Genomic DNA, 21,297 nt, shown 5'->3' with positions numbered 1-21,297 from the left:
GCAAGGATGGTCAGGTAATATCGCAGGCACAGTCGGACTTAAGAGGCATGTGCGTGCCGCGTGCCGTGCCCGCCATGCGCGCGGGCGGGCGGTGGGACTTCGGCACGCCAGGAACAAGCTTTGGCGTGCTTGGTTCTGAGGCAATCACCTGGTACTACTCTGTACGACGAGGTAACGGCACACGTTTTTGCTGCAGGTTGTGTAACTTGACTCGGGCGTCTTGTTCGCTCGTCTCTATCGGGCCTTTACAGAAAGCAATGGGAGCTTATCCGGAAGGAAGGCCGGTTGGCCCGGGTAAAGGGTTGCGTTGTTTGTGACAGGTTATAGAGACGTTCGCACTGCCTCTGTTTCTCTGGTGCGCTTTGGGTCCTCCTTGGAAGACGACAAGTAGATGTTGTGAAGTTGAGAACCTTCCTCAAAGATGAAAGATGGGTGGCGGAGAGTAGCAGCCACCTTGTTCTACCGAGCATGTCGTTGACGACTACAGACAGTAGATCGACCCACAGATCTCGGTGTTTATCTACCGACCCCAGGCACACACACACACACACACGATTCGATGGCTTCAGGGACGGGAAGCTTAGCCGTGGCCTGCTAAGGGTCCCGCTATCCGTTCCCGCAACTTTGTCGGGTGGCATGTCCTGTACCGGCAGACCGACCCTGAACCTTCTGCGGGGAACTGACTAGGGGGTTGTGTGCCACTGCTACCTGAAGCTGGCCTTAATCGGCGAGTGGATTGTGACCTGCCGCGATAAATACGCATGTCGACGCGGTGTGTCCTGCTGTCATATTCTTGGATCGAGGAAGTTTTTTGTTTTCTCTCTCCCTTTTTTTATCTTCATCTTGTTCTTTTCACTTCGTCTGTCTGCCACTTCGAAACCTTGCCTCCGGTGTTCAACATCCTGTTTTGAACAGAAGCGACACACGTTCAGTCACTTCCTGCGCCCACCATGTCCGACAAAGGCGGCTCGATCGCCGAGGTCGAAGAGCTCAGAAATGAGCAGCATGTCAGCAGCGGCAGCGGCAGCGGCAGCGGCAGCCCCAAGCTGCGCGACGGCGACGACGACAACAAGACCTTCACGGCGCACGCATCGCACGTCCCGCCCGAGCAGACAGGCGCCAGCAGCGGCGTGCGCCGCGGCCTGCAGCCGCCAGAGTTCCTGCTGAACATGTCGATGGAGGAGCGCCTGGAGCTGGAGACGAAGCTCAAGAGGAAGATCGACCTGCGCCTCATGCCCGCCATCATCCTCATGTACATCCTCAATTACATCGACAGGTGAGTCTTTGGCCAGTTTGTTGTTCTGTCCCGCTCAGAGAGCGAGCTCCACCCGCCACCCCGGATTCCACTCGGTCCCATCTTTTTTCCCCGCGGGGTGTTGTGAAGGTGGACCCACATCCGCTGACAAGGTGCGCACCAGGAACAATATCGCGGCTGCGAAGCTCGCTGGCCTGGAGGAGGACCTCGGCCTGTCGTCCACCGAGTATGAGACAGCTGTGTCTATTCTCTTTGTGGGTTACCTGCTGATGCAGATCCCCTCTAATCTGTTCCTCAACAAGCTGGGGAAGCCGGCATTGTACCTGCCCGCGTGCATGATCGTGTGGGGCATAATCTCTGCCGCCACCGCGTCGTGCTACAATGCCGCCGGGCTCCTCGCTGTGCGATTCTTTTTGGGTTTCGTGGAGGCTGCTTATTTTCCTGGTATGTATTGCCCGGCTGTTTTCTTGGGTCGGACTCTGTAAACCCATCTATTTTTCGACTGCGGTTCATGCTGATGCTGTGGTTAGGATGCCTTTACTATCTTTCCTGCTGGTACACCCGAAAGGAGCTCGGATTCAGAACATCCGTCCTCTACAGTGGGGCTCTCATCTCGGGCGCTTTCTCTGGTTTGATATCGGCAGGTATCACAGGGAACATGGATGGCGCCGGAGGTTTGCGGGCTTGGAAGTGGCTTTTCATAATCGAGGGCGTGGTCACCGTTGTGGTGGCCTTTGGCGCCTTCTTTGTGCTTCCCAATTTCCCCCGGACGACGATGTGGCTGTCTGAGGAGGAGAGGCAGCTGGCTGTCTGGAGGCTGGAGGAGGACATCGGCGAGGACGACTGGGTCGACAGCGAGCACCAGAGTTTCTGGCAGGGAGCCAAGCTGGCGTTTTTGGATGTCAAGACCTATGTGCTGGTATGTCTCCCACCAATATTCCCGCGGGTTCCCGTCACCGACATGGTTCTTGCACTGACACGAGACAAACCGTGGTCTAGATGATCCTCCTGTTCTGCATAGTCTCCTCCGGCTCGGTCACAAACTTCTTCCCCACCGTCGTCAAGACACTGGGCTACTCAAACGTCTACTCACTCCTGCTCACGGCGCCGCCCTACGTCATAGCCGTCATCGCAACCTACTGCAACGCCCTGCACGCCGACCGCACAGGCGAGCGCTACCTGCACATCACCGTCCCGCTGCTCGCCGCCGTCGCCTCCTTCGTGCTCGCGGCCACCACCTCGTCCCTCGCGCCCCGCTACGTCAGCATGTGCCTCATGGTGCCCTCCGTCTACTCGGGCTACGTCGTAGCCCTGGCCTGGATCAGCAACACCATCCCCCGCCCGCCGGCAAAGCGTGCTGCTGCCCTGGCTTTCATCAATGCTGTGTCGAACTCGAGTAGTATCTATGCCAGCTATATGTACCCCAACAGTGCGGGACCGGCGTACACCGTTGCTTTCATTGTGAACAGCGCTACTTCTTTCATTGCTATTTGTGCGGCTACGGTGCTGAGGGTCATGCTTGTGCGGTTGAACAAGAAGCTTGAGAGGGGGGAGTATGTTCCTGGTGCTATCAATGCCGCGCCGGGTGCGGCGGCGGCACATGGGTTTAGATTCAAGATCTGAGCGGTGCGAGGTGAAAGTTCTACGGCTCTCTTGCCAGTCTGATAGACGGAGTGGCTAGAAGGGATCTAGAGAATACGAAGGTACATAGACTGAAGAACACAGATATAGAGCATGCCAAAAGCTTACATTTGAACGACTGTTGATATGGTTTCCCTCCCGTGATAAAATACTTAACCCCTCACAGCCGGGGGTACTGCTACAATGCCGTGCCAACCCTGTCATCTATATGTCCATCATTAAATTGCACGGTGGTAGTATAGTCTTCACGCGGCACGAACCGCTCCACGTCATGAGATAGACCACTGCCTGGATGGTTGAGCTCAACGGCTGAGATGTCACGAAGGTCATTGTGCCGCCCGTAAAAGGTGTTACCCTTGGACTCTGATTTCGATTTCTCAGAGTGTTCTGTGTCGTAGTGTTCGTACTGGGCTCTGCTTGTGCGCAGTGGCTTCTTATGGACGAGCCTGTCGTAGAGAGGCTTTAAGATCGGCACGCTCCCGCACACGATGTTGATAAACACCTCGGCACCCGCCCAGCCGTACAGCGGGACTATTTCCCAACTGATGTCGGTTCGAATGGCCAGGGTGTTAGATAATGTAGTCTTGACGATGCCAAACACTCCAGACCTAGTAAATGAAGAGCTCAATTAGTTCCGGTTCACGTTTGTGCCAAACCAACTTCGGAAGAGATGGCGTTCAAGATAAATGGATAAATGGCTTCAATTTCGTGCGAGGAGTGCTTAAGTCGTGTAAAGTCATGGCTTAACTTACAGAATCCCAGCTCCCAACAACAGAGCCAGCGCTATCTTCCTTTTAAGCGACATGGTCAGTCCACGAAGGATACCAAGTGGCAACAAAGCCAGAGCGAAATCCATAAATGCACTGTAGACGCCACCAAAAGTAGCGTAACCTGCCTGGACGGAGGCGTCCCAGCACTTGGCGCCAGGAACCGGCTCCCACAGGGCCCGAGGTGGATCGCATTGGACAAAGGTAATGATGCTGGCGACGATCATTGTGGTAGTGAAAAGGACCATGTTGACGTAGAGAAACCACTTGGACCATCTGGCCTGAGGCCCTAGTATCCGTAGCAGCAGAAACGACATTGACAGCTTTACAACAGCGAGGTTCATGATGCTGAAAGGCTGCGGTATCCAATTCCACTTGGCGACCTGGAGGATCTCGCCTGCAGTCAGAGTCTCCTCGTGCCGGCCCAATCCGTAGTAGACCAAGACTGAGGAGCAAGCTAGAGCTGCATAGAATAATAACTACGGAATGAAATTTGGTTAGCTACATTTCCCAGAGTAGGAGAGCTTTTCAGTTAATGGCGGGATGTCTCATCGTACAAGTGCCAGGAGCATCAGCCAGTCTTCAATGACTATGCCTCGCATAAGATAACGCGTATAAAATCTCAGACCGACAACGACTGTAGCCAGGCCCGCCTCAGTCCACCAAAGCGCCAGCAGCATAGGCCCTTTGTCCTCCTGGCCTGCGTCGCGAAATGAGGCCATTATTCGAGTCGTCTTCTACAACCTTGTCATATACAACGATAGTCTTCAAATATGGCGCCCTGATCCGCCAAAATATGCGAAAGTGCAGGAAAATGGCTGGCGATATTTGAGGCATATTGAAAGCAAAGAAAGAATATCTAGTCACTTGTATTATGTATATTAGAAAAGGCACGACATCAATTACAATCCTCAGCATCAAACTGGCCATACTTCAGGCACAGGAATCCTGCTCGCTCCTCGACGCTGCGCCTTCCACCAACACTGCCATTGTGGACCATTGTCTGACGTACCAACTCTAAACCTCGCATTTGCTAACAGTGTGCCACGATTGCTTGCTCGAAATAGGCAATTGTTTCGTCTTGTGGGACCATCATCTCACCAACGCAAGACATTTAGGACAATGATGATCGGGATGTTCTCGTTGATCGACAGAACGAAGGATTCGACCTGTCGCATTCAGTCTGGAGATCAAGGCACCAACATCAGATTCAATCCAATCTTGCTATGTCTGTTGGTGGATAGTCAGGATTGAAGTGGATCCTGTTGCTAAATTTTCATTGCTTAAGCGCGTCCTGCGTATTCACAACATCGCAGAGATTGTGGATACGGACTCGCTGCGGCTGACCAACATCAAAGGCCTGACCCTCACTGTGGGTCCGGGACTCATCGCAGGACAACCATTGCCGAGGCAGGAGGAATTTGGAAGAGTGTTGGCTAGGTTACTATCCCATGAAACTGAGTCCAATATTAGAAATCATAACTTCATGTACCTCTCTTTGGAAATGTTTTCGAACATTCAACATCAACATCGCTTACCACTTCAAATAGCCTCTCCTTGGCACGATAACTTTATTTCCATTCTACCGACAAACATAAAAGAGAGAAGTAATGATGGCGTCAGTTGATATCAACAAGCTAATTGAACAGCTCGAGTCATTGGCATCATCGCCTCCCCAGGACGCTGAAACTCAACAGCGCTTGTATAATGCAACGCAGAAGGTCAACTTGGCGGTGGAAGCTCCCTTGGACACGATCTACAGGGTGATATACTCGGTAAGAAGCAGAAGTTTGATAAGACAGATGGACCTTGAAACTAATTAACTGATTTTCTTTTCAAGCCCATGCTTCTGAGCAGCGCCCAGACCGCGACATACATGAAAATATTCAGCACACTGGCTGAGAAAAGCGAACCATGTACAGTTGCTGAGCTAGCCAAACCCACGAATGCCGACATTGTCTTCACCGGTGCGTCTCTATCCTGAAAATCGGTATCGCAGTCCTCAAAACTACGAGACTGGAAATGAAAACAGCCACATTTTAGAAGGTTGACTTGGCTTCATCCTCAGCTCGCATTCTCCGGTTTTTGGCCTCACATGGCCTGATATCAGAGGTATCGGAAGACACATTTGAAGCCAACAGGCTCACCAAGACTTTGAGCGTCAATGGCTATCGCGCAGGGATGAACCAGACGTAAGTGCATCGAAGCTTGAGCTCCTTAGAAATTTGCGTGATGATTGGTGGCTGGTGTCACTAAAATTCACGTCAGATATCACATAATTGCCCCCGCCGTCATCAAAGCTCCCGAGTTCTTCAAAGACACCAGCTTCCAAAATCCAGACAACGTCGTCAAGACGCCATTCCAGATCGCCAACAACACGGACCGTCCCGCGTTCGAGTGGGCGCACCAGCACCGCCCCGACCTCATCGCTGACTTCGGTCTGTGGATGACGGCACTGCGCGGCCGAAACACCTGGCTGGATGCGCTCGATTTTGAGAACCTCATAAAGAGCAACGGCAACGGCGCCTTCATAAATGCAAAGACGCCCGTTTTTGTCGACGTGGGTGGTGGTATTGGCAGCCAGTGTGCGCTCTTCAAAAGCAGGTTGTCCCACATACCAGGACGGGTGATCTTGCAGGACCTCCCAGTCGTTATCCAGCATGCGCTCCCCACCGAGGGCGTGGAGAATACGGCTCATGACTTTTGGGGCCAGCAACCGATTAAAGGTATGGGCTGAAAGAGGGACAAGTTTTCGAGTAGAAACTTGAGACTGACCTTGTCTTATTTATTTTTTAGGAGCAAGTGCATATTATCTGCGGACTGTCCTCCACGACTATCCCGATGAGAAATGTCTGACCATCTTGAAGAACGTAATTGCAGCTATGGGCCCGAATTCTTTCATCCTTATCGACGACATCATCATTCCTGATAAGGGAGCACACCCGCGTACGACCGAGATGGACTATATCATGATGACAACCCTCGCTGCCATGGAGAGGACTCGGAAGCAGTGGGATGATCTTTTGTCTGCAGCTGGCTTGGAGGTTGTTCAAAGAGTGACATACCTGGAGGACACGGCGGAAAGCATTCAAGTCGTTGTACCGAAAGGTCGTAAAGAGACGTGACCACTTGGTATATAATTGAATCAAATGGTCTAATCCTGTCCCCCAATTCCCTCTGGGTACTCGATAGCTTGTGAGCACCAATTGTCTGGACACGGTGGAGTTCGCTTTTGCCAGCGGTCTGACTGCACCCGCCTCTATCTCGTGTGGGACATGTGGCATCCACTTAATTGTGCGCGGGACTTCCCAGAGTCAATCATATCTATAATTCGTTACTGTCGTGGAAGAATAGACGGCAAAAGAACGGTAAAGTAGTCACGAAGTAAAACATAACCAAGACTTCGTGTTTCAAACACTCTATTTTGCAGTCTAGCTGCCAAACTCTGCTAGGGGACCATCGCTAGCGATGATCTCAATTGCAGTAACAAATAGTGTAACGTGCCCTACTCGGGATCCAACCCTCCTGGCCCCTAAGCGTTCTTCATAACGTTGTCGATGACATGGACGAGATACTGATCCTTGTTCAATACCTGCCTCTTGGCACCCTTCTTCTTCTCGGTCTCGTATCCCGTATCAAGCCCTCCCACAAATACAGCCCAGTTCTTGTTGAATATATTGTAGAGACCGTCCTTTCCAGCCCTCTTCTCAAGGCGACCGAGCCATGCGGCCTTGCATGCGGCGCTGGGATACACTAGCGTGTATTTGAGGCCCCTCTTGCACATCTCATCCCGGACTGTTTACACCCTGGTATTAGTTGCAATTCATGACACGCAGAGTGGGGTATATTGGCTGAAACATACTTTCTTGGTGAGTAGACACCATGAGGATGATCTTCTGGGTGGCCAGCTTAAGGATCTGGGCGATGTAGTACTTCACGAATTCGGCAGGTGTCCGCTTGACCTTCGTCTTAGGGTCGGCGGTGAAGCCGGAAGAGTCGAGGTCGACCACTTTGTACCCCTTGTAGATGCCAGACTGTCCACCAAGAGACGACTTTCCGATGCAGGCGAAGCCGGAGATGATGATTGCCTTTTGTGTTGAAGCCATTGTATGGATTGTATGATGAAATTGAAACAAAGGTTGAAGTAAAGATTGTTTAAGAGAGCTGGTCTGACTGTCCGGCAGGCAAAGAGCTGTTGTAAAGTAGAAAAGAAGTGAATTGGAATGGAATGGATTGTACTGAGGCTGATGGGACTCGAGATGATCGTGCCAACATTAAATACATAATAGGCAGATCCTGCTTGTTGTGGATTTCAAATCGACTTCGAGTTCACGACGACGATACTCCACCACTCTGCCTAACATATCTGGGTGGCCATGGTCAGGATCGCGACCGATGGGTTTTGTTTCATGGCCTCCGCGTCATGTCAGACCTCCTTCAAAACCTCTTCTCTTTGTTTCCACGCGCTTGTCAATACGTTGAGCCAGGTGGCATTTGGCAAACTGGTGGGACTAGCTGTTTTACGGTCACAGGCCGTCTCTCGACCGGACAGCACAGCGGCCCTTGGGCCTCACGCAAATCCCATGAATAGAATGGCAGTGGAGAAGCTCGTCTCTCACATTCAATGAAACGAATTCGATTCACCGTTTGGAGACCAGATGATACCTATTTGCAGCGATCCTCTTGTCAGACGGCTGGAGCTGGTGGCTGATGTGAGATCATCTGGTGGCACAGGTTCGGCCGAGTAAGCGGCGTGCTGCGGAGGGGCCCGGAGGTGTAGTCCGTTGGATTTCAATCAGTGAATGCACTCCTGGCGTCTCAAACTCGTCTCAAAATTTCATCTCAGCATTTTTCCGATGCTACGTTGGCCTTGAACTCGAGCAGAGTACGCGTTGTGACCGGGATCCACAATGCACCGATTGCATCTCACTATCAAATGATGTTTTCAAAGCCTCAGGTAGCCGGATGCCAATGGTGGGTCCGCTTATCCTAATCCGCAATGATGACCTGTCCTGTCAGATTTAACAGATTCACTCCTGATTCGTTCAGTAGAATCGGAGGATCATGGTGAGAGCCGTGCCATGCTATCTGTGGAAGAGCCTGTACGTGGCTACAGGTTTGGCATGATCGGCGTTACGCTTGTGCTGTGTTGAAGGACTCGGAGTCGGCTTAAGAGATCGAGAGCTTGGTCTCTTTTCAAAAAGCTCAATGCATTTGCTGCACGGGATCGACCTATCATCAAGAGCAAGATACATCCCAGTCTTGGTTGCTATTCATTCACTAATGGGCGTTTCTGCATTGGCCTGTGACTTCGGCCAAACAAGTTTTGACTTCGATGCTATTATCGTACTCCTTCAGTCGATTTTTTCATCGAACGGGATAATTTGCCAACGTAGATCCGCAAATTTATACATGTTTCTATCCCTGACTTTCATCGGAACCTTTGTGTCAGTGAATAACTTCCGCTTCATAATTCCGGCGCACACGCAATATGGTATTCGGGGGCCGGCAGTATGAATGCCGTCTGCCGGCGCATGAGATACCACCTTGAGACTGACCGTCAAGCTTTGCAACACAGCGAAAACTTGAGCCCCAGCTTCCGGCTCACAACAGTTTCCAACCTCATCCTTGAAATTCCCATCATACTGTTGCAAAAACCAAAAGATTGGACATACATAATCATGTGCTATATCACACCTCATCATCCACCACATACATTTGAAATTTGGACATGTCCAAAAACTTCTTCTCATCCTCATTCACTCTTGCCTGATTTTCTGGTTTTCCCAAAATCGTTGTCAATCTTAAAAAGTCTTCCTTCTTCTCAAACTCGAGATACCCGATTCCGTCGAACCCAGCACCCTCAGGGCCCAGCACTTGGGCCGGATATCTGTGCGCATGGACTTTGGGGTAGGCGTCGCCACCGATCTCTTTGAGCAGGTTGAGGTGCTCGTTATCCCAGTGACTTTTGAATTCCTCCAGAGTTACGTCTGCCTTCTTGGAGGCGAGCATGTAGACACGGTAGACCATCGTGGTGAGACTTGACGGACTTTCTCGATAGGCGCTTGGCGCTGCTCTTGACAGGCTGACAGGATCGGTTGGGACTTCGCGGAGCACGGAAACGTTTGAGGAAGGGAGAGTGTTGATTTCGAGGAGTAGAAGGCTTTGAGGTAATGTGCCCAGGAATAAGTTTTGAACATGCGACAATGAAAGTGGCCGTTTTTTAGGTCGCGCAAACGCCTGCTCCGAAAATAATTTTGGGTAAAGTATGGGGCCCAACGGGCCCCCCCTTCTGAACCCAGATTGTGAGCAAATCAGATTCTTCATTCCCCTCGTTTTTTCACGCAACAAAGAACCAACTGCAGAATGTCAAATGACAACCTATTTGCTTGGCCGCACGGCAGCATGTCTGACTAGACCGCATTTGGAAATACGTCCATAACTTAGATACGCGCTTATCGCGGTACCCACCGGTGTCGCTCGGTCAACGATGGCCGATGTCCTGTTTTTGAGACATTGGCTCATCCTCATGGTGTTCGGTTGGCATGTGCTCGCTAATCGCAGCTTACAAGTGTGGCAGTCAAACGGTGATACCGATGCTTACAACCCGGACCAATGGCCGACCCTCTAAGTTATTAGCTGCCTTAGGTCAATGTCGATGTCCGCGGCTAGTGTATGTGCCCGGGCGAACCGGAGCTGGCAAATTCTAATTCCAGTCGTCCAGAGAATGGGGATGGAGTGGAGCCACTGCAACGGAAAATTCCGTTAGTGATGATGCCTTGAGGGTGATTGAGTAACCACTCGGGACAGTCTATATACGACGCACTATTATCAACAACAATACAGGAAAGACTTCATGCAGGCACAGCTGAATGTGCGTCGTTCATGTACTGTGATTTAAAAGATGGCAATGGCCCCTGGTGGACTCCCGACGCCTCCTCTAATATTGAGCGGCGCGCTGGTGAGGAAGAACGTCCACCGATTCAACTCCTCGCAGGTCTTACTCAGACCCTCCAAATTCCAGAGCTCGCCTATAGGCGTACCCCAAAAGACCAGCAACCACTCATGAAGCGCGAACGGGTTCTCAAAATCCCTTGGTAGAGCCTCAAAACCGACAGTATCGCCAGCCACGGCGGCGAAGTGACGGCTGTAGAGCCAGCGAACGGTATCTTCGCTAGGCGCAAGTCCTATGGACTGACTCCCTTGGGTTCCTACTTTTCTCTCTTCATCCGAAGCTTCGTTGTGTCTTTTGACGTAACCAGATCGGATGAGAAGAATGCCACCTTGTCTCGTCTGCGTCCCTTGATCTGCTAGAGCGGCATCCAATTCTTTGTAGCTGACAGCGTAGGTTGACCATGGGTCCGGCAAACATTGACCAGTCTTTTCCCAGTATCTTACCTTCAATTTCATCAGTATAAAACGGGGTTCGCTGCCATTTACTCCAACTTACCATGTCTACAAGGACTCCACGGCCGACAATGCCACCACGATCACAAATGTCTGATTCGCTTGTCAGCAGACTGTTTGGCAGCAAAGTTGGCTGCTCTTACTGTGTAATCCATTGGTGACAGAGATCTTGGCATCCTCAAGTGTCAGCCCGTTGTAGAAAACCTTGCCTTTCTGGTACGCATACTAGCAATCTTCAAGTCAGCATGAAACAGTTTTTGAAAATCGTCTGAATATCAGCAGACACGCACATGTTTCAAACTATCCCATTGCGAGCCAGCTTGAGTATTGAAGTATACTTCATCGTCAAATGCGTGTTCATTGAGCGTGGCGTGGTTGTCCAGGATTTGATGTTGCAGAGCTCTACGCGCGAAGCCTGGGAACTTGAGAGAGTGAAGTGGCCAGTCGAGTTGGAGATGCCTGCCTATCCGAATCTCGCTACTGGCATTCATGACGACCTCTGGAGTCAATAGATTGATGGCTTCCGCATATCATTAGCTGACACCTATATCTTTGGATTGATTGCGTGGGTGTAGGCTCACATCCTACCTCATCTTTCTCACCACTCTTGTCATAGAACCCCCAGAGGCATCCTTGAGGCGTGTTTGGCACCGTTGGAAGTTCGTCAAATTTAGGAAAATTGTGAGTCATGACTATGTGGTATTGATGAGAATCTCTGAACCGCGGTCGTAGATGGAGTATAATGCTCGAGCCTTGACTAGGAGCGAATAACAATAATCCAATAGCAACGATGACACATGCGCGACGCGACAAAGGTAGCGGAAACTCCTTCCGGAGAAAGGGACCTTCAGGGTTGTCAATATGGCTTGGTGAGAGGGACGCGACTATTTTGCGGGGCTCGCAGTTCCCGCATATTAGCGTAGCGGCTCGAGGTGGGCGACAGCTGCTGTCTGTGGCAAGCGAAGTGCAGCCCCCCCCCTGTCGCTTGAGCCGTTGCCGCAAAAACGACACAAATTTGCTAGCAATATCGGCAACTCATAAATATCCTCTAATAACACGCTGCGTATACGTTCAATCAAGATGCAGTCAATTGGATTAGATTCTATACTCTTAGAGCATTCTAAAGATATATATAAAACAGGATTAATGATAATGCGCAACAAGATTTTGATGAATAATGATCAATTTGAGCTGATAGTTGTAAATTTGATTAGTAATCAAGTTTTGCTTAGTACGAAAATATTTGAGAGTGAGCTGTGCTGTAAAAACAATGCAAATTTGCTAGCAACATTGACAAAACGACAGGGGGGGGGCTGCACTTCGCTTGCCACAGACAGTGGCGGCGGAAATTGGATTTCCGTTTCTACCCCACGTCACTGCAGATTACCGCAACGCAACTTGCAGATTTCGATCATGCGATGGACATGGCGGCTCATGTGGACAAGTGTTGGCAGCCAGCCCGGGACTGGCTTTTTCCAGGGGATTGATTAGGTGATCGAGAATGAGCCACTGTCCTCTCCATCGAGTATGCCAGGAATCGCACTATTCAACGCCTGTGCAGTCGGGTCTACCCCGTTCAACAGATCGGGGTCTATCTCCGCCCAGTTGAGGAAATGCCAAGCGTCGTACATGTCCCCGCCCTCTCTCCGGAAATTGCCTAATGATGGGTTGTTGTCTGCTGGTGTCCTGAATGTCTCGAAAGTGGTTGGAGTGGTGAAGCGGGGTGGGTCGGAAGGGTCGAAAATCGACAATGACTCCCTTCTCTTGTTCAGCCTCGAGCTAATCTCTTCTTCGTGGTCTCCCGGCCCTTGCCCTGACATCCTTGCCCTCTTCTGGCTACTTGCTGCGGTGCGGACGGCTGCGAGCTTCTGCCACTCTCGTTTCACGAATATGACGACGTCCAAAGCTCGGGTGGCATTTCCATAGTAGGCGCCAATCTCACCGAGTGATTGGCAGCAGAACTGCAGATCTTCGGTCGCTGCTTGTGACTCCTGAGGACTGCATGTGCATGCGTTGTAGACGTGGACCAATGACGCCGTGAAGATGAGATGTACGATCTGGACGTTTGTGTACTTGAGTGAATACTGCTCCCGATAGCATCTCAAGACCTCGGCCATGTTGTGTGCCGCTGAAATGCACTCGGAACGCACAGAAGCCACCGCTAGGCGGTCTTCCTGTGACGGCATTGCCTGGGTGAGACGCAGAAGGTCTCGAGAAAAGTAGGGCCGCAATAAGAATATGACCACGGCGTAAAATTGCATACTAGTAATCATAGTGTCAGTTCGCATGATCCACTCCAAGTAGAGTCGTACTTACTGTAGTTGCATTACATGCGGAATATATAAGGATTGTTTATTTGATGGGTCAATCTGCAATTGACGAGGCAGACCGACTTTCCAGGATGCGAGCTCCTCGCGCATTTCACGCAAGAACTGGACTAGGTCGTCCACTCCTACCTTGCGTCCAGCGTACCTAGCTAATGTTAAAACATGAATGACTCAAGTATAGAATAGAGCAGACTCACAAGGTCCTATTAATCCGTCTCATGAACTCGCACAGACTGATGTTGGCGTCTGTACAGGATTCCAACGGATCCTGGAAGCCTCCTTCGGGAATTTGAGGTTGGCTGTTGATTGCAGGATATGCCTTCCAAACTTTGCGTCTGATATCGTCAAGTTCCTTCATGGGCCGTGACACAGAGATATCGCGTATGCTGATGCCCCATGGCCGTCCCACATACATACTCCACATGCTGCTACACCGTCAGCACCGGGGTGCAAATCCTGTAGAGTTATTCTTACTTGTCGTGGATGAAAACTCCCCAAAAGGTGGTCCTTCGAACATCAAAGTCCCTTTGACTGAGCATCCCATTGCGGTACTCTTCTGTCACATCGAGATGCAACCCGAGATCAGCACTAAGCCGTACAGCCATGCCTGGAGGATCCATCAGTTGCTCACTGCTTCGGTTCGTGATGTCACCAACTTACCGCTATACAGCCAACCCCGAGCGTCCCGAGTGAAGGCTGCTTCAGTGGCACTCATTATAACCAGTGCCTGCACAGTTGCCACGCTCGGACTGTCCATCTCGATATCAAGCAGGGCCTTCGCTCGTGATGAAAAGAATTCGGGATTTGGAAAATGGCCACTTTCCATCCTGCTGCTGGCAAGACTGGCGCCAATTGCACAGCTGGATGTCTCAGAATAGCATCGAAGTGATCATTTGAACAGGGTACTTACATGGCATTGTTTAGCGTCTCGGAGTAATAAGGTGTGTTTGTTTGTCCGGATTTCCATTTCTGCTTTTCCAGGAAAAGTATTTCTTCGTCCACCACATGTATTGCTGGATCCTCCCATGAGAAGTATAGATCCGCTAGGTGGCGTTCAACATCCGAAGCGACGGGTTGATCTATACCGGCTCGGGCCAAAACCTGCGATCCCTCTGTGGCAACATGTCGAATTGTAGATCGTGATAAGGAATGAAGACCAGCGTGATAAAGGTGGAGATTCGAGGTCGGCCCATAATAGCGAAGTTGGCCATCCTCAGCGATTTGCAGTGAGCCCATTCGCGCAGAAAGAGAGCTCGTCATGTTATCTGGATCAGTGTGCTCTGCCTGGATGTTTCCCGCGTAATTGGTCAATCTAGGACTAGGTGACGAGTTCGTGCCAAGGGGCACGGCATCGTCAAAATTTGTATATTTTTCGAAGTCTCGTAGGTTGCTTTGGCCCTCTGAAGGTATCTCGATAGGCTCAGCAACCTGGGTTTGGACATGGCTGCTTGCTGTGCATTGATTTGAGATGTCGAAAGGCGGAGCTGAGTCCATGATCCTGGTCGAAGAGGCTCTCCTCAAATCCTGAGATCGTTTGTAACTACCTGAAGGTACCATGGGATCATCTGCATGCGGCGAAGTCTCACTGCTGCGGCCGGATGAGATGCTTCGTGCCGAATGCCTTCGCGCATGATCCTGACCGCGATTTTGTGCATGTTCAGCAGGCGCCTGAGGTGGAAGCTCAATATTGTGTGCTTGTAAAGTTTGCTCAAGTTGTTCAAGTCGGGCACGTAGAGCATGGGTGTTCTTTCCCGGGATTCTGCCATCTTGCGTTAGGTAAAATGGATATATAAATTTTGCGACCTTCCAGTACAGAAACTGTACCTTCGTTTGTCGTCAGCTGCGTTGTATACGCACGGCTGTTTACTCAGATGGCAGTTGGAACAAGGTGTCTCGCCGTTACACTGGCAGTTCCGCAGTAAGTGATTGAATCAGGAGAACACTCGAATATAGCTAGAGGAGAAGTCACTGGACGAACCTTAATTTTCCTGTCACGCAAGTTTTCATCAGTAGATGAGGTCGTCAAACTCGAGAGGATACTGAACTTACCTTCGGCGGCAATATGTACAAGCAGTCGTTACATGTTTCTTCCCATCCATACCTGCAGATGTGCTGTGCATGGCGGTACAAGATCCGGGTTGTAATTTTGTTCGGGTATGTGACCGACGGTGTGCTGGAATCCACATGCATCTAGAGGCAGTGATAATGTCCGCAGCGGAAATGGAGGGGTGGTGGATAAGCATTATCCCTCTGCATTGCGGGGAAAGGCTACATTAGCGTGGCAATGTGTCCATGTGGGTAAGGTGATTAGGGGATCTGCAGGTGTGGATCTGAGAATCTGGGGTACATGCAAGAGTGCTGGGTTCTCCCACGCGTTAGACCGATTTCGGTCGATGACGATGTTCACTCTCTAAGGTTCTCGAAAAGTATTGACTTGGCGAATTTCTGGACCAGGATTGTACTCCTCAAGGACTAGTCTGTTAGACGACTTGATGGGCTGGCTATGGGTCGACTTACATTTGGGTGGTTAGATAGTCACTAACCTGTCAATTTCATGGTGGGACTGTGGTAAACCGGGGCCCCACTGCTGTGGTGCTCCATCGTGTATGATTCCATCCCATGATAGATATCGAGAATTAATCTGATAGTTCTACTGATATGAATAAGAATGAATCGCCGTGTCAAAGTGACTTGTAACAGAATCGACTTCCTATTTTCCTTTGCCTGGTTTGGCCTCCCTCAACACTGTCAAAATTTTCGTACTTGAGAGTCACCCGAGTGCTCGACATGCGATATGTCGCTTGCTTGATTACTACCTTCCATTGCTTTCTCGTCAACTCCGGCATCGTGGTAAGCACCAGACTTTGCGAAAATTTCATCAATCTCTTCCAAAGTTTTGCCTTTGGTCTGCATGAAAAAGTCAGCGTCTGTGAGTAAGTTCTGAGGAGGTTCAGTGGTCTCATTACCTCAGGGCAGTAGAAATACACGAATAAAACTGCAATAATGCAAAAGATGATTTGCCAAATCCAGATCTTCCACCCAGCTACTTCAGCCCCGATTCCACCAGCGAAGACGGTGATGAAGGAAAAAAGCCACTCGCCCAAGGAACCAGCGGCTCCAGCAACATGGCGATATCGAAGCGGCGCAATCTTTGATACACGTTAGCTAAATGATCAATGAAGAACCTTTGATTAGGTGTGAATTTACCTCAGGGCCGTACAGCCATGGACAGCCAACCCACCCATAGCCAAATGCTAAATTGTATATAATGATAAATGCGATAGCAGTCCACTGAGTTGCCAGCGTGGGGTTTGGCAACGCAATCATGACCGTAAAAATTAGCATTGAAATCCCAATTACCACAGCTGACCAGAGCAAGATTGCCCTTCTACCGAATTTCTCAATTGTTCCTGGAGTAACTGAAGGTAATTTTAGCCCTTGCTTCCGGCTTGATTCCTGGCGTGACTTACAGTATGTCCCAATGGCAAAGAAAGTGTTCATCACAGCAGCCAAGAGCTGCGACAAGAAAGAAGTCAATCCAATATTTGCAAATATGCGAGTGCTGAAATAAACCAGCATGTTTATACCTATGTAGTGATCAGCACTGTTGGGGTGTGACAGGAACATATATATCATGCCTACCCATCATCTGTTGAATTGATAAAATCAAGAATGATATTCTAATACGTCGTCCGACCTGCAGTTCTGTGTTATCCCACACCAGGCTTATAAGGCTGAGTTTGTTCTCGTCTTCAGCTTCAACCTGAATGCTTCGAAGAATATCTCGTTTCTGTTCCTGCACGTGTGGATCATCGAGATTGCGATCATTCAAGAGGGCTAAAACGGCATCTCCTTCTTCGATCCTGTTTCGGGCGTAGTACCATCGTGGAGTATCGGGAAGAAATAGTAGGCATATACCCGAGACAAAAGCAAAAAAGGACTGGAATGCGATTGGAAATCTCCACGATGCTTGACTGTTTGATCTTGTCGTACCAAAATCAATCTGCTCACATTCAGTATGCTCCTCAGCTGGTGGTTATGGAATTGGCGTACCCAGTAAGCCACGGCTATGCCGGTTATCAGCCACGCACATTGTTTGGCGACTTCTGGGCCTCTCTGAGATGCTTCGGTTCCCATTTCGGCCTACTAAATGTTATCATAAAGACAACGAGGAAAGGCACACGAATATTTACCATGTAAGTGGGAACTGTGCTGGAGATGAACTGAACGTGGTCAGTGTTAAACGACTAACACGCGCATGGACTCAACTTACGCCGATGCCGAATCCCTAAAGATGTTAGCACTCACAGCGACCTATGATAGCAGTTTTTGTATTTTGGGCCACTTACACAAAGAACTCTTCCAACAATGATATGGGGCATAGAAAACGCAGTAGCTTGAATGGCAGACCCAATTATGACGAGACCGTCACCCATAAGAATGCAGCCTCGTCGACCCAGTGGCATGCCTACGAAGAAGACCAGGGCTGATACAACTGTAGCTGCCAACACATACGAAGAGGCGACCATTGGAATATCGTATGTCCGTTGCGGATTCTATTGCTTTTCAGTCATTGGTGCCCTTAATTTCCAGAACATTGGGCTCACTCCAATTGCATCTAGGAATGCTTTGGTGTTTTGAACACCACCGAGAACTCCTGCATCGTAACCGTAGAGAGCAAATGCCTGTGTGTGATGAGTTTCAATCCCTCAGTAGCGGCTGTTAGCTTACCAGAGCACAACTTGTTGACATGAGCCGATAGGTGAGTCGGCTGCTTAAGCGTCCTTGAGCATACTTGAAATACATCTTGTCACTTTGATGTCGACTGTGAGATTGAAATTAGAACTTTCAACCTTTGAGCGAGGGCAGTAGCGAGAGTGTACCCCTAGATGTTGAATTATTGAGGGTCTCAAGTGGATGGTAGTGGGCTCTGGGTCTTCCAAGCCGTCAAATACTGACCCACCAAAATCCGGGGTAGATCCGGGGTAGCCTGGGGAACGTCTTGCAGGGGTCAGTCAAGGCATTTGTCTCATACGAACAGTGGCTAACACGAGGAGACTACGAGCTCTGATGAACTCCTGAATGTCAATTAGCTACGATACACAATACCGCACAGAATACATCTCAGGAATACTATCGTCCAAGGATTCAAAGACGTCATTTACGTACCCGCGTAAACGTATATCCCGCTTGGTGGGCAGTGGTGGGGAATCTAGCTTCGTTGTAGACGGAATTCGATTTCCGTGTGAACTCTGCACCCACACAAGCTCCTTAATCACGTCTCACCATGGCAAAGAAGCAATTGGCTCAAGTGGAAACGGAGTGGCTCACTTCTACAATTCACCCTTGGCCGCATCCAAAGGCGTATCGAGCACTGCAAGCAACGCCACTCCTGAGGCGATGGAGAGTAACGGAGGACCTTTGACCACTCGACACTTGATCAACAGCACCATCCACATAACATTCGGTTAAAAACTTCAAATACATCAAGATTTTGTCACATTCTCGCATACCAATTCATCATCGACCTCATCCCTTGCGTCTTAGCCGCCTTGCATCGCACCTCAAAATGCCTGCCAAGAACACCATCATCGTTGGAGCTGGTGTGTCAGGTATCGCCATGGCTCATACATTGAAACACAAGCTGGGGTACACTAATTTTGAGGTAGGCTCTCACTGCCGTATAGAAGAGTTGTACTGGCTGACATATTTTGTAGATTTTTGAAAAGCGTGACTCTATCGGCGGCACGTGGAAAGCAAATACATATCCCGGATGGTATGCATGGAGGAAATGACTTATTGGACAACTCACTGACCATTCTCAAGCGGCTCCGATGTGCCTATTCATCTATACTCTTTTTCATTCAATCTGAACCCTGATTGGAGTGAGGAGCTGTGTGATCAGTCAGAGATACTGCAATGTAGGCACCATTTCCAGATTCGAGGAGACTACTAAGTACAATGCTGACGGAAGCAACAGACATCGAGAGCACTGTCGATAAATTTTCACTGAGGTCACATTTTAGGCTGAACAGCGAATGCACTGGCGCCATATGGCTATCGCCAGAGCAACAATGGGAGGTTGAATTCGTTGACACCACGACGAAAGAGAGGTTTACAAAGACCTGTGCCATCCTTCTCACCGCCGTTGGGGGGTTTTCTATACCAAGAGAGATTCATTTTCCCGGCTTGGAATCTTTCACAGGGAAGGTATTCCATACGGCACAGTGGGACCATACCTGCGACTATAGAGGCACGCGAGTTGCCGTGATTGGAAACGGTTGCAGTGCTGCTCAAGTTGTACCATCGATAGCGAAGCATGTCTCCAAGCTTACTCAGTAAGACTCTGCTTGTTCCTGATAGATAGCCTGCCGTGACTGACATTAATTTACAGGTTCGCAAGAGGTCGGCAATGGTACCATCCGCGGCCAAACCACCGCTTCAGCCCATTCGAACGCTTCTGCTTCCGGTACATCCCTCTCTGGCAGAGGTATTACCGCCTCAAAACGTTTTTGGACACCGATAACCTCGCTTCATCTTATGGATCGTCGCATGAGGAAGTCAAACAGCGCAGAGACATCGAACAGAACGCAAAAGAGTATATTTACTCTCAAGCGCCGAAGAAATATCATGAAGTGTTGGTGCCAGACTTCGCACTCGGGTGTAAGCGACGCATATTTGATCCGAACTATCTGTCGTCTCTGCATCTAGACCATGTAGATCTGATAGCAGAGGGAATCCGTGAAGTAACTGATACTGGAATAATCAGCGAGAATGGGTACCAAGAGGATTTCGACATCATCATCTTGGCCACTGGTTTTCAGGTTTCTAATTTCTTGACACCCATGCAAATCGTGGGCAAAACCGGAGTCGGGATCAAAGACCAGTGGGAGTCTCAGAGAGGAGCACAAGCGTACATGGGAACATTCGTCCATAACTTCCCAAACTTCGGCATTCTATTTGGGCCAAACACATTTCCTGCGTTCAATTCAGTCATCTACGCGGTGGAAGTGCAGGTTGAATACCTAGCCAAGACACTGTTCGAGACCATCATTGATGGCTACGCGGACGTGCTAGAGGTCAGAGAGGAAGCTGAGACGCGGTTTGTCAAGGATCTTGACAAGACTCTTGCGAAGACAGTCTTTAATTCCGGTTATAACAACTGGTACATCAACTCTGCTGGTCGAAATTCCGCGTCTTGGCCCGGAATGGCATCCTCGTTCTGGAGGGCAACCTTCTTTCCGCGCTGGGGTGACTTCACGCTCCAGGGTGGAATCGTGACTTGGATCTCTCGAAGGGCTCTTCGGAAAGTCCAGAACGCATCAATTTGGACATGGATCATGGTTATAATCCTGACATCAGCATTAGTACATTTGTACTCGGGCAGCGCGGTGCTCTCCGGGCTTGTAGAATAGCGTGAATACTGAAATACCAGTCTCAGAATATCGGTCAAAACTAATTCCAGCCGTAGGCCCCTTAGAGTTGCGTTTGAGGTCTTTAATCAAGTTTCTCCTTCCATTAAATGAATTTACTTAGAACAATCCGTTCTCCGTCCGACAATGAAACTAGGTTGGGTTAAAATCATGTCGAGATTCTGCCAGCATTGAATTCGCACATAGCTGAATGGAGTCACCATCCTCGGCATTGCTGCTCATTTCGGGTTGGTTCAGATGACCTGCGGCTTTGCATTTCCGAAATGTACAATTACAGAGAGAAGGCAGGAACCCAGGTCCCTACCTACACAGCCACGCAGAAGTGCGGAATCCATCATGAATTGTTTTACTCTTGCGTCCGTCACCTGTCTCAGATAGTATAAGATATGAGTGGCCTAAATCAACAACATTCAGATCTTTGCAGCAACATACCCTTGATTTTCCTTCTCAACTTTTGTCACCACATC

At 49.8% G+C, this 21,297-nt stretch overlaps 9 protein-coding genes across 9 annotated transcripts; 3 read left to right on the top strand and 6 right to left on the bottom strand.

Annotated features, from left to right (window-relative positions):
• Positions 1–950: 950 nt before the first annotated feature.
• Positions 951–2,878, top strand: J7T55_000815 (mfs transporter; the record flags this gene model as incomplete). The annotated part of the gene is made up of 4 exons (XM_053140072.1): positions 951–1,276; positions 1,419–1,699; positions 1,786–2,174; positions 2,255–2,878. 4 exons carry the CDS (start codon positions 951–953, stop codon positions 2,876–2,878), a joined length of 1,620 nt encoding a protein of 539 aa, XP_052996468.1.
• A 196-nt stretch (positions 2,879–3,074) lies between these two features.
• Positions 3,075–4,841, bottom strand: J7T55_000814 (uncharacterized protein; the record flags this gene model as incomplete). Its single annotated transcript, XM_053140071.1, has 5 exons — positions 3,075–3,504; positions 3,649–4,142; positions 4,221–4,363; positions 4,570–4,646; positions 4,765–4,841. The coding sequence occupies 5 exons, from the start codon at positions 4,839–4,841 to the stop codon at positions 3,075–3,077; spliced, it is 1,221 nt and encodes a 406-aa protein (XP_052996467.1).
• Positions 4,842–4,889: 48 nt separating this feature from the next.
• On the top strand, positions 4,890–6,788 carry J7T55_000813 (O-methyltransferase; the record flags this gene model as incomplete). Its single annotated transcript, XM_053140070.1, has 7 exons — positions 4,890–4,895; positions 4,952–5,035; positions 5,313–5,438; positions 5,504–5,630; positions 5,774–5,855; positions 5,932–6,389; positions 6,460–6,788. The coding sequence occupies 7 exons, from the start codon at positions 4,890–4,892 to the stop codon at positions 6,786–6,788; spliced, it is 1,212 nt and encodes a 403-aa protein (XP_052996466.1).
• Positions 6,789–7,195: 407 nt separating this feature from the next.
• On the bottom strand, positions 7,196–7,769 carry J7T55_000812 (uncharacterized protein; the record flags this gene model as incomplete). The annotated part of the gene is made up of 2 exons (XM_053140069.1): positions 7,196–7,458; positions 7,526–7,769. The coding sequence occupies 2 exons, from the start codon at positions 7,767–7,769 to the stop codon at positions 7,196–7,198; spliced, it is 507 nt and encodes a 168-aa protein (XP_052996465.1).
• A 1,585-nt stretch (positions 7,770–9,354) lies between these two features.
• Positions 9,355–9,693, bottom strand: J7T55_000811 (uncharacterized protein; the record flags this gene model as incomplete). The annotated part of the gene is made up of 1 exon (XM_053140068.1): positions 9,355–9,693. One exon carries the CDS (start codon positions 9,691–9,693, stop codon positions 9,355–9,357), a length of 339 nt encoding a protein of 112 aa, XP_052996464.1.
• Positions 9,694–10,560: 867 nt separating this feature from the next.
• Positions 10,561–11,760, bottom strand: J7T55_000810 (uncharacterized protein; the record flags this gene model as incomplete). The annotated part of the gene is made up of 5 exons (XM_053140067.1): positions 10,561–11,061; positions 11,114–11,163; positions 11,214–11,295; positions 11,361–11,569; positions 11,673–11,760. 5 exons carry the CDS (start codon positions 11,758–11,760, stop codon positions 10,561–10,563), a joined length of 930 nt encoding a protein of 309 aa, XP_052996463.1.
• A 797-nt stretch (positions 11,761–12,557) lies between these two features.
• On the bottom strand, positions 12,558–15,163 carry J7T55_000809 (uncharacterized protein; the record flags this gene model as incomplete). Its single annotated transcript, XM_053140066.1, has 6 exons — positions 12,558–13,332; positions 13,595–13,822; positions 13,872–14,004; positions 14,058–14,257; positions 14,308–14,895; positions 14,952–15,163. 6 exons carry the CDS (start codon positions 15,161–15,163, stop codon positions 12,558–12,560), a joined length of 2,136 nt encoding a protein of 711 aa, XP_052996462.1.
• A 637-nt stretch (positions 15,164–15,800) lies between these two features.
• Positions 15,801–17,926, bottom strand: J7T55_000808 (sugar transporter STL1; the record flags this gene model as incomplete). Its single annotated transcript, XM_053140063.1, has 11 exons — positions 15,801–15,861; positions 15,941–16,047; positions 16,161–16,304; positions 16,364–16,546; positions 16,605–16,651; positions 16,868–16,913; positions 17,095–17,400; positions 17,451–17,540; positions 17,591–17,620; positions 17,671–17,685; positions 17,747–17,926. The coding sequence occupies 11 exons, from the start codon at positions 17,924–17,926 to the stop codon at positions 15,801–15,803; spliced, it is 1,209 nt and encodes a 402-aa protein (XP_052996461.1).
• Positions 17,927–18,966: 1,040 nt separating this feature from the next.
• J7T55_000807 (uncharacterized protein) lies at positions 18,967–20,812 on the top strand (the record flags this gene model as incomplete). Its single annotated transcript, XM_053140062.1, has 5 exons — positions 18,967–19,062; positions 19,115–19,173; positions 19,224–19,318; positions 19,378–19,735; positions 19,792–20,812. 5 exons carry the CDS (start codon positions 18,967–18,969, stop codon positions 20,810–20,812), a joined length of 1,629 nt encoding a protein of 542 aa, XP_052996460.1.
• Between the last annotated feature and the right edge of the window lie 485 nt (positions 20,813–21,297).

The sequence above is a fragment of the Diaporthe amygdali genome (genome assembly GCF_026229845.1).
Source record: "Diaporthe amygdali strain CAA958 chromosome Unknown NODE_6_length_1560011_cov_65_102424, whole genome shotgun sequence".
Classification (NCBI taxonomy): domain Eukaryota; kingdom Fungi; phylum Ascomycota; class Sordariomycetes; order Diaporthales; family Diaporthaceae; genus Diaporthe; species Diaporthe amygdali.
This window is presented reverse-complemented; position numbering and strand designations above follow the sequence as displayed.